This window comes from Crocuta crocuta, unplaced genomic scaffold, assembly GCF_008692635.1.
Source record: "Crocuta crocuta isolate KB4526 unplaced genomic scaffold, BGI_CrCroc_1.0 scaffold167, whole genome shotgun sequence".
NCBI classification, from domain to species: Eukaryota; Metazoa; Chordata; class Mammalia; order Carnivora; family Hyaenidae; genus Crocuta; species Crocuta crocuta.
In genome coordinates, this window is record NW_027532406.1 from 7,591,478 (window position 1) to 7,603,028 (window position 11,551).

The 11,551-nt window shown below is 37.6% G+C and overlaps 1 protein-coding gene across 8 annotated transcripts in view; it reads left to right on the plus strand.

The window, feature by feature from the left end:
- HERC4 (HECT and RLD domain containing E3 ubiquitin protein ligase 4) overlaps positions 1–8,637 on the plus strand; it is a 137,198-nt gene extending 128,561 nt beyond the window's left edge. For all 8 annotated transcript variants that reach the window (XM_077778580.1, XM_077778581.1, XM_077778579.1 and 5 more), the window contains 3 exons: positions 867–1,050; positions 6,145–6,247; positions 7,362–8,637. In XM_077778580.1, coding sequence (XP_077634706.1) covers positions 867–1,050; positions 6,145–6,247; positions 7,362–7,570 — 496 coding nt within the window. In that variant the 3' untranslated portion in view covers positions 7,571–8,637. The remainder of the gene's footprint in view (positions 1–866; positions 1,051–6,144; positions 6,248–7,361) is intronic.
- The last annotated feature ends 2,914 nt before the right edge of the window (positions 8,638–11,551 follow it).

Genomic DNA, 11,551 nt, shown 5'->3' on the forward strand with positions numbered 1-11,551 from the left:
CATCCCCTGTTTTTTTTTTTTTTTTTTTTTTTAATTTCTGAGAGAGAAGGAGAGAGAGAGAGAGCACGCGAGCAGGGGAGAGTCAGAGAGAGAGGGAGACACAGAATTCGAAACAGGCACCAGGCTCTGAGCTAGCCATCAGCACAGAGCCCGATGTGGGGCTCGAACCCATGAACTGAGAGATCATAACCTGAGCCAAAGTTGTCTGCCCAACCAACTGAGCCACCCCAGGCACCCCCATCACCTGATATTTTTAACAGATGACTCTTTTTAGGGATGCATGTGAAGTGGTGCATATAAATCTCAATAATCTGTGAATATTTAGAAATTATTTTGATACACACTTGCATCATCATTCTTCCCATTAGGAATGACGTTTCACCCTTGGAATAGCCTAATTAGGCTATGAATGATAGGTGAAGTCTACATGCCTGCTAGATAATGGATTTTTTTACAGAAAGAATAATAAACTTCTCCATAAAGACTTTTGTCTACTTAGGGACACCTGGGTGGCTCAGTCAGTTGAATGTCTGACTTCTGCTCAGGTCATGACTTCGTGGTTCATGGGTTTGAGTCCCATGTTGGGCTCCTGTACTGACAGCTCAGAGCCTGGAACCTGCTTCAGATTCTGTGTCTCCCTCTGTCTCTCTGCCCCTCCCCCACTCATGCTCTGTCTCTCTCTCTCAAAAATAAACATTTAAAAAAGAAAAGGCTTTGTCCACTTAGAATCCTGCTCATACTTTCTCACTTTTATAGATAAGTAGCAAAAAGTACAGGAGCATTCAAACTTTTAATAAGACTACATATCTATTCTCCATAAAAAATTATTTTTATATTCTGTGCCATGTGTGCCTTTTCATTTCTAGGCAAGAGTTTGTTGATGCTTATGTGGATTACATATTCAATAAATCAGTGGCTTCCTTGTTTGATGCTTTTCACGCGGGCTTTCATAAGGTCTGTGGAGGAAAGGTCCTTCAGCTTTTCCAGCCAAATGAACTACAAGCAATGGTTATTGGAAATACAAATTATGATTGGAAGGAACTGGAAAAGGTAGGTGAAAACAAATCTATGAAATTGTTTTGATGGAAAAGCAAAAAGAAAATATGGTTTATTGATAGAAAAATCGCCCTTTGTATTTTCCATTTTACAATATTTATTACTTTCATATTTATAGGAAAGCACTGTACATTTCCTACTCCACAATGAATGAAATTTAGTTGTATATGAATTAGATAGCATTTTTGTATTTGTGGTATTGGTAGTTTTCATATGGAAAAATGTCATTTATGACAGAGGTCAGATAGAAGTCCCAGCTAAAACTGAGTTTTCATTCTGCCCAATCATAGGAAAACCATTATGAAAAATATTTACATTACATAACACCTTTGTTTTTTTTCTTCTGATTACTCTCAGTACTAAATTTTTTAGCAGAGAATAAATAGTATTTATGATCTCCATTATTAGTGTTAGCCAATAAAGGGATTTTTGGGGAGAAGATTGGGAATTTTTAAACAACTTTTTTCTTCTCTATACAGATAATTCTCAGCTATTTCTTCAGATAAACATTGAATAAAAACTGCTAGGTTAGATCAGCTTTGAGAAAGATCTGTGCAAGTTTGACCTATAAATTTTTCCATCTTTGTAATCCAGCAATCTCTGATATAGTTTTTGCATTGACACTGTGTACCTATTAAGTTAGCTAACATTAAAAAAAAATTTTTTTTAATGTTTTATTTATTTCTAGGGGAGAGAGAGAGAGAGAGACAGCGTGAGCAGGGGAGGGTCAGAGAAAGAGGGAGACACAGAATCTGCAGCAGGCTCCAGGCTCTGAGCTGGCAGTCAGCACAGAGCCTGACGCGTGGCTCGAACCCACGAACCGCGAGATCATGACCTAAGCGAAAGTTGGATGCTTAACCGACTAAGCTAGCCAGGTGCCCCTTAAGTTAGCTAACATTTAACAAATACAGTACCAAGTTTCACAAGGATACAAAGCATTGGTAACTTTCATGCATTGCTGGTGGAAATATAGATGGTATAGCTACTTTGGAAAGAGTTTGTCACTTACTACATGACTAGCAGTTCCACTCCAAAGTATTAAATTATATTCACACAAAATCTCTAAATAAGGGTGAATGGGATGTTACTGTTTAATGAGTGAAGAGTTTCAATTTAGCAAAATTTGTTCTGGAGATGAATGGTGATAATGGTTGGGTAACAGTATGAATGTACTTCACACCACCAAACTGTACACTTAAGAAAAAAGGGGGTTAAGATGATATATTTTGTGATAGGTATTTAACCACAGTTTAAATTACGGTTTTAAAATTCTGCAGACATGTCAAAAACTACAAACAGCCCAGATGTCCTTCAGTGAGTGAATAGATAAAGCAACCTAAGATACATTCATACAGTAGAATACTACTGGGCAATAAAAAGGGATGCACTACTGATACGTGCAACAACTGGGATGACACTTAGATCCTTACGCAGAGTGAAGAAGCCAGTCTCAAGGATTACCTACCATATGATTCCATGTATGTGACATATTTGAAAAGACAAAACTATGGTGAACTGGGTATGTGACGGCAGAGAGTAGTGCAGGAGAGTTCTTGGGTGATGAAAGTGTTCAGTATACTGATTGTGGTGGTGGGTACACAAGTCTATACATAGAACTATAACCACACCAGAAAAAAAAGTCAATTTTACTGTGTAATAATTTAGGGAGTAAATTTTTTAATTTTAAGAATAGTTAGGACTTCTGGTTGAACATACTACAATAAATATATATTCGCTCTTTTCCAAAACGTAATTAGAATGACAAGAAAGGAATAAATATAGGAATACACAGACAAAAAAAAGGAGAGAAGAAAATAGTTTTGGCAGATGGAAAATATGTGGATGAGTTGATAAGAGCAAAGAAAATTGAATTCTGAGCCTCCTAAGGGACAAAGGTTTTAAGAGACAATTCATTTCACACCATAGAAATTTTAAAAGGCTCAGGAATTGGTACATTGTGTTACTGTAGTGGCAGATTGTGTGGTTAGGCTAAAAGCAATAGAGTTACTTCAAAGCTAATTGAAAGAATTGTAGACCCCTCAGCTTCTCTCTCCTACCCAGGAGACAACTCTAGAGAATGCGACACACAATCAGGTGGAACTGAGGAAAGTTGGTAGGCAAATCCAAATCCTCCAGGAAGGAGATTGAAGATTTATTTTGGGGGGTAAATTGATCTCCTAAAGAGAAGAAAGCTATACTGACTTCAAGGAGGCCCCAGTGGAAGAGGACTTCACCTCCAGTCATCCTAAAAGGAAAAGGATGTAATGGCCTCCAGTCGCACTTTGCATCCCACATGATTTGTCCTTTTTGCTCCATCTCATGTTATTCCTTTCACTTACATTGCTTCAGCCTTTATGGCCTCTTTGCTGAACCAGTCTTGAGGACTTTCTATTTAGCTATTCTCTGTGCCTGGAACTCTTTTCACCTTGATAATTTCAAATGCTTCTTGCTCTTACTTCATGTCTTTATACCTTCTCAGAGACCTTTACTGACTAACTTACCTAAAATTGGATGTGTGCACACACACACCCATTCCCACACCCTGTCACTCTTCCTGCTTTATTTTCTCTTTGAATTTGACTTAATATGAATTTTACTTAATTGTCTTTACTATCTGTTGCTGCTGCTTCCCCCCCCACAAACACAATGTAAGCACCATGAAAGCAAGGTTTTTGTCTGTCTGTTCACTGCTATATTTCCAGAGCCTAGAGCACTAAGTACTTAAAACCGTATCTGAAGATACAGTTGATAGAATATTCATTTAGTAAGATAGCTCTTTTAGTATATTTTAGTGTACTTAGTATGCTTTGGTTTCTTCCACTGTATATTTGATTCAGTATAATTACAGTGACTAGTATTTGTGACTTGAAATGTTCTTTCTTCATCAGAACTGTGTACACATTCCCCAGAACCGTTTAGAGGTTTTTTAATTAAAAAGAAGGATAAAAGAAAAAACTTGAGCCATGTTTTTTTTTCATTCCCACTAACATGCTCATAGACTATAATTCATACTCATTAATCCATTAATTGGTTGCTAGATTTTCAGCCATTTTCTCCAAACCTATTTACAGGTAAATAGAAAATACCATGTAGACTTCAAGAGTTCAGTCACTGAGATAATCATGGCTACAAATAGAGCCCAAAATTTAAGAAGACCATTAGTAAATACTAGTTGAGCCCTTAGGGATACTTAATACTATGCAAGAGATGAGGGAGATATCAGTAAATAAGATGGAGACACGGACTTTGCCTTGTAATAAGGAAAGTGGACATTAAGTTAGTTAACTCTGTTGAATCTAAGGAAGAGCTCAGTGAATGGTATAGAAGGAAGAACTTAACCTGCGCTATACAGATCTGGGAAAGCATCTCAGTAGATGGTAGTCATGCTACAAGGTAAGTAAGGACTTAATTCACTGCAGTTTCCCCAAGGCTCCAAATTTTGGCTGAAACTCTGTGTATATGTTGAATGAATCACTGAATTTGGTGACATTTAATCTGAGTCCTAAAGGGTAAATAGAAATTAGCCTGATGAACAAAGAGAACAGGAGGATGTATCTAAGTGGTCTAGGCTGAAGGAACAGTATGTCCAAACACCCTGATGCTGGAAGATTCTTGCTAAGAACTAAAAGTTAAGGCCAACTGTGGCTAGATTTTAAAAACACTTTACAGTTTAATATTAACTCCCTCTCAGGGGCACCTGAGTGGCTCAGTCGGTTGGGTGTCTGACTTGGGCTCAGGTCATGATCTCGTAGTCTGGGAGTTTGAGCCCTGCGTCAGGCTCTGTGCTGACAGCTTAGCGCCTGCAGCCTGCTTCAGATTCTGTCTACCCTCCCCACCCCACCCCCAAAAAAGAAATCACTCTTTCTCTCCTCCCTCTTCTCCCTAACCCCCTTTTTCTGTTAGTGCTGGTACTTTTTTTTTTTTTTTTTTTAAAGAGAGAGAGCACTAGCCGGGGAGGGAGGGAGAGAGTGGGAAAGAGAGAGAGTCCCAAACAGGCCCTGCTCTGTCATTGCAGAGTCTGATGAGGGGCTTGATCTCATGAACTGTGAGATCATGACCTGAGTTGAAATTGAGTCAGACACTCAGTCCTTTGGGCCACCCAGAGGCTCCAGTACTAGCATTTTTTTTTAAAGGAGAAGGATATTAGCTCTATTGGTACAGATGACCCCAAAATTTAGTGGCTTAAAAGTAACAGTGAACATTTATTTTCTCACATTATTTTCTGTGGGTCAGGAATTCAGAATGGCTTTACGTGGATGCTTTTAGCTTAGACGTCTCTCATGAGGTTGCATACAGTTAAGATATTGATTGGTGCTTTAGTCATCTGAAAGCGTGATTAAAGATAGATTCTCTTTCAAGATGGCTCACTCACAAGACTGTTGGCTAGGCCTAGTGTCTCACCACGAAGACTTATCCATAGGCCTCTTTGAGTATCCTCACACCTGGCTCTCCCCAGAGTGAATAATCGAAAAAAAGATTGCAGCCACACAGTGTTTTATGATCTAGCCCCAGAAGGCATGTGTTTCTCATACATGCAGTATCTTAATGATTACAGAGTCAGGCCCATACACTGTGGGAGAGGACTACACAAGGGCATGAAGAACAGGAGGCAGAGATCATTGGGAGCCATTGTGGAAACTGACTCCCACAGAAAATTACTGTTCTTAGTACTTTTTTTTTTAAAGAAAAGATAGAATGTAAAATAATTGATTCCTGCTCATGAGTATAGGAAAAGAATTTTATAATTATCACAGATAACTAATTCTTTGTTGAACTTTAATAATCCATTAACATTATGGTAATTCTAGTTTATCCTTTAGGTATTTACTTTTGAAGATACTACAACCCTGTTGTGTTCTTTGAAGCGGCAGGGAGACATTTCCGCTGATTGGAACATTATCTTGCCTTTCCCTAGAACTAACAGTACCATATTGCAAAATGCCTAGGAAATAGGAGGTAATCAGTTGAATTGCACAAGTTTCAAAATCCTGGACAGTGTTAGCTTTTGTGCTAATAAGGAGGCAAGTCTGTCAGATTCAAGACAAAACTAACATCCTTTAATATTAATGAAGATTATGTTGTTTTTAGAATACAGAATACAAAGGGGAGTATTGGGCAGAACATCCAACGATAAAAATGTTTTGGGAAGTATTTCATGAATTGCCGTTGGAAAAGAAAAAACAATTTCTGTGTAAGTATTACTGACTAGTCCTATGTTCTATAGGAAATAGAATTAACTGTTAAAATTATTTTCATACAGTAATTGATTCACTTTGTTGGATAAAATTTTTCCTCTTAGTATTATTCCTAGGTACTGCTTTTAATTTTCAATTAGAGTAAATTTTTGACCTGCGTTCATTACATGACCTTTCTTGCTTTGAAAGCTACATTCAGTTTGCTTCCAAAATAGAATGGATTCTTTCTTATGAAAAAAACTGTAAATGATTACAATAAACTGGGGCTGTAATTCCTTTTAGAATTTCTAAAAGGTTTCTAGAGGATAGCTTGTTTTTTCATTGTCTTCATTTTTTTTCTTTTTGCTTACATATCAAAACTTTTGGAATTCCTGTAGAAAATAGAACTTTTCCAGGATGTAGTACTTTTTTATAACCTAAGCTCTATGTGCCTTTCATGTGTTAAGTTTTATTCTAATTGAAGTTGGTATTCCCTTTGAAACTCCCGCTATTGCCAAGAATATTTTGTCAATCTCTTTTTGATAGTTGAAATGAGAATTTTGGTAAAATTTTGTGTATTTTAAGGTTGACAAGCGGTTCTCAAGTGATAACACAAGTTGGAGAAGAACAAAGAGGCAGGCTCTACACAAGAGCCCGTGCAGGGCTTGAACTCACAAACAGTGAGATCATGATCTGAGTCAAAACCAAGAGTAGGATGCTTAACCAGCTGAGCCACTCAGGGTGCCCCAAGATTATACTTTTAAAAAACTACTTATTTTTGAGAGTGTAGGCATGTGGGGGAGGGGCACAGAGAGGAGGATAGAGGATCCAAAGCAGGCTCTGCACTGACAGCAGAGAGCCTGATGAAGGGCTCAAACTCATGAACCATGGGATCATGATTTGAGCTGACCCCCCAGGTGCCCCAGGATTACATTTTTAAAGAAAAAATATTGTATGGATGTGTAATGCATTGGGCTCAAAAATCATGCTACCATAAATTCTGGAGATTGGCTTCCACATTAGAGCAAATGTTAATGTAAAGTTTTCCATAGTAACTGTACCAAATAACTTAGTACTCTCTATATTGTTTTGATGAAAGTGGTTGGCTGAATGATTTTTTTTTCTTGGTAGTATTTTTGACAGGTAGTGATCGCATTCCTATTCTTGGTATGAAGAGTTTAAAACTAGTCATCCAGTCAACAGGAGGTGGCGAGGAATATCTCCCAGTTTCCCATACCTGTTTTAATCTTCTGGATCTTCCAAAATATACAGAAAAAGAAACTCTACGCTCTAAACTGATTCAAGCAATTGATCATAATGAAGGCTTCAGTTTAATATAACTTTGGAAATAGAACTGATCAGTTTATTGCAGAAGCATTAAACTAATTATTTGTGTTTTTCTTGTGGTGATGGATTCAACAAGGTGACAAGAGGTACTGTTATAATTCTTACTTGCAAAATGTTCAGTGCTATGAGTATTCATGAAAGCCAAAAAATATTAAAAGGAAAATGAACAAACTGTTAATATTACACTTATTGTACAGAACCATGGGGGTTTTTTTTGCCATCTTCCAATAAACATACAAGCATTGTGAATACATCAAAGTTTTACTAACATGAATTTTAAGGGTTTGCATATTTCACAAATGATCTGGTGTGTGAGTGCATGGAAATGTTGCTTAATTTTTCTTCAATCACTGAATGAAAAATCTTTACCTTTGGCCTGCAATAGTCATCCAATTATTTTTTCATTTTGTAAATAATGTTAAGTTTTGTAATAAAATAGTTATGTTCTGATACCAGTACAGTTTCTATGGTTGTAATTGAACTGAGCTGACGTTTAAAAGGATTAACAATTATGATTAAATCTTATTCTGAGAATCTATAAAAGCAAAAAATTAGCATGATGAAACACAGTCTTTGCTTTTTAACTAGAATAAATGTCCTTGTGCAAAACTAAATCACAGATAGGAGTTATCTAAATAACTTGTAGTTCTTTCCTTTTTTGAATCTGGAGATGCTTCTGATAAAGGGGAGCTTAATCAGGAAGCTTAATATGTATTTAGTGCTGGAAGAACTTTGTCCTGTAATTGCCAGGAATAGAACCTGGCTACTTTGAGAACCAACAACTACTGGGCTATATCAGAACTTTTGATATGCTACAGCTTGATATTTAGTCAGAATTTTCAGTGCTTTAGAACTCTTTCCTTGAATTTTTAGAAACAGATCTTAACACAGTTTTATGGTGCTGATGCTTAGTTATCTCCTGTGATTAACTGTAACAGTGAGTTGATGCAACAACACATGTGACTTTCTGCTATAATGCAAATATTTATTTTTTAAATTTATTTTAAAAAATGCCGTGAAAATTGTTTAAGTAATAAAGATTTATTGGTTTAATATTTAACCTTTCAGTGGTTCTCATAACATTCGAAATGTCTCAAGGAAAAAAAAGTCTTTTAAAAAAATTTTGGATTGTTACCATTCACATACAAAATTTGTTTTACAGAAGTCTCCAATTTTCTTAGCTGTAATTCCAAAATCCAAAACAACTCTGAAAAAAATTGCATCTCATTTTGCAGCAAAATTTGATTTGAATTGTTGAGGCTATTTATTAAACGGGAGTGTTTGTGTATTTTACTATGGTGATATTACTAGGTTTGATTACTCAATGTGTTTGATCTTAGGTGCTACCTCAGACCCCTATGGGGTGCTTTAAGAATGCTTTAACATTCATAATTCCAAAATACAAATGAGTTCAAGGGTTTGGAGAAGGGATTGTGGACCTGTACTTTTCAGTTTAACTTAAACACATCTACTGTTAAGCCATAGGTGTCTTTTTGTAAATAGCCCTTAAACAGCATGTTCATATATGATAATTTACCTCAAAGTAGCACTCTTCCCTGTCAAAGAGACAAGAGCGTGAGGGAGGGAGGGAGTGAGGGGCAGAGAGGAGGACAGAGGATTCGAAGCGGGCTCAGCAGAAATCCCGATGGGGGGCTTGAATTCACAAACCATGGGATCATGACCCTAAGTCAGATGCCTTAACTGACTGAGCCACCCAGTCACCCCCAGTGTGTGTCCATTTCTTGAGGGTAGTGATTGTTCACATTGAACACACCTTAGGTGTATGTGTCAAGTGATTTTTTTTTCTTCAGTAATTTCTATGATATGTATACAGCTGATCTGTAAAATAGCAGCCACTTTGGGCTAATACAGATGGAGTTCATTGAACAAATATTTTAACAAGGACCTGGCGTCTTATCTAGGCGCATGCACAAGAGTACAAGGTTTAAATTGGGTAAGTCTGATACTCTTCCTTCCTGTGTTGCTGCAGACATACAGTAAGTAGCATTAATGGCAGGGAGATTAATGGTAGAAAATGAAAATACCGTTTAAGATTTTTCAAATTGCTATTTGCTTTTTAAAAAATACCATGAGCTTTGTAGATTAGAAAGTGGGCATTTACAGAGTTCACTAAATTATAAGGACTGTAATTATGGAATTGACTGAACTTTCAAATATTTGGCCTCCATATAGATCTATTCTTAAGAGTAACTGTTTGTAGCTCCTGTCTGGATTCAGTAGTGATTTTAATTAACCAATAGCCATTTTTCAGACTGACTGTAGTGGTAGAACCAAGACACACATTACATGAAGTAAAGCCAGAATGCAGTTTTTAAAACTGGAGACTTCAGTTGTCATGGCATTCTTCTAGGGTCCACTCATAAGAAGCACTCATTAGGGCTAATTTCTACGAACAGATTTTTGGCCTTTCTTACATTTGGTTTTTACTGTATTTAGTTTAACAAAAAGTCCCCAAAGTGTAATAGGGCGGTCTTCCCCTGAGGAGTGTGTGGCTAGCTGAGCAAGGGCAGGTGTTCCTGTTCTCAGCTACTTCCCAACTGCCCATCCTCTGGTGCACATTGGCCATCCATATTCCCTATGGTAGTTTCTTTACTAAGGAATTCACCGTATTTCGATAGCTCCTTATACTTGCTAGTGTTTGCTAATTGGTGAACTACTACCTCTAGAGAGAAATTGAGAAGTCAGCTTGTTTCATTCAAGTCTGCTCCTTCCCGGTGAGGCCAAGCCCTCCTGGAATGGAGTGTTAAATGCAGAAGGGAACCCCCCAATTTTTCCTTTCTCAAGCCTTGCTATACTTTGAATCACCGGGGGGTACTTTTCAATGTTTATTTTTGAGAGAGGGAAGAGAGCCTGACCAGGGGAGGGGCACAGAGAGGGAGACAGATGATCCGAGGCAGACTGTACTGACAGCAGCGAGTCCAATGGGGGGCTCAAACCCACGAACCATGAGATCGCGACCTGAGCTAAAGTTGGATGCTTAACCGAATGAGCCACCCAGGTACCCGTGGGGGTACTTTTTTTTAAAAATCATGCTATGCACAGGTCTTTTTGCCAATTAAATGGAGCTGATGTCCAGGATACATACATACATATATATACATGTTATTTGACCATTTTTCCATATTTCTGCTAGCATCCTATCTTAAGGCTTTAGACTGTTCATTTCAGAGGAGAGGAAAGGTCAGGGTGTGCATACACACACTCCCCTTCTAGGTTACAAGTCCAGGAATTAAGAATGCTTTCAAATAAAACTTCCCAAATAATGCTTAGTAATGGATGATGAAGCCATTGATTGAAGGCACCCCATTATTTTAGAAACCATGAAGAACAATGCTAATTAAACCATGTGTCAATTAGGGTAGTACAACCAGTGAAATTATACTGCATTAACCAAGGAGACCTGGAATAGTATTGAATACAAGGCTTAAAATTAGCTGTTGTCTAAACATGTACTTAGCATAAGTACTTGACCACACAACCACTTTTTAAGATGTGAACTACCTTCCCATTTTGTGCATATATAGAATTCAAGTTGCTGTTTCATTACAACATCTGAGGAGGAGATTTTAAAGGTAACTTTTCTAGTGCAAACAGGACATACCAGGACAGAGTAGTATTTTAAGTTCACTTTGAAAGTTTGCTGGTGAGGAAGGCAGGAGACCTGAGAGCAGGAAACTGCCAGTCAAGGCTTTATTCATCACATTTTCTGAGGGGCATGTTTCTGGCTTCTTGTTGTACTTTGTCCCTCAAGAACTTGAATGTGCAGTCATTTTTTGTGCACACGCTCCTATGTTAAGACTTGTGTTAACCTGTGCTTCACAGATAACCTGGCTTTTATAGCACATATACACATTTCCACTATTCTCTACTGTCCCCCCTAATCCCAAAAGAAGTCCTAAGCCTATGTCAAGTCTTTCATAGGTGAAGTTCTTTCTTAGGCCCTGCCTTGTTTC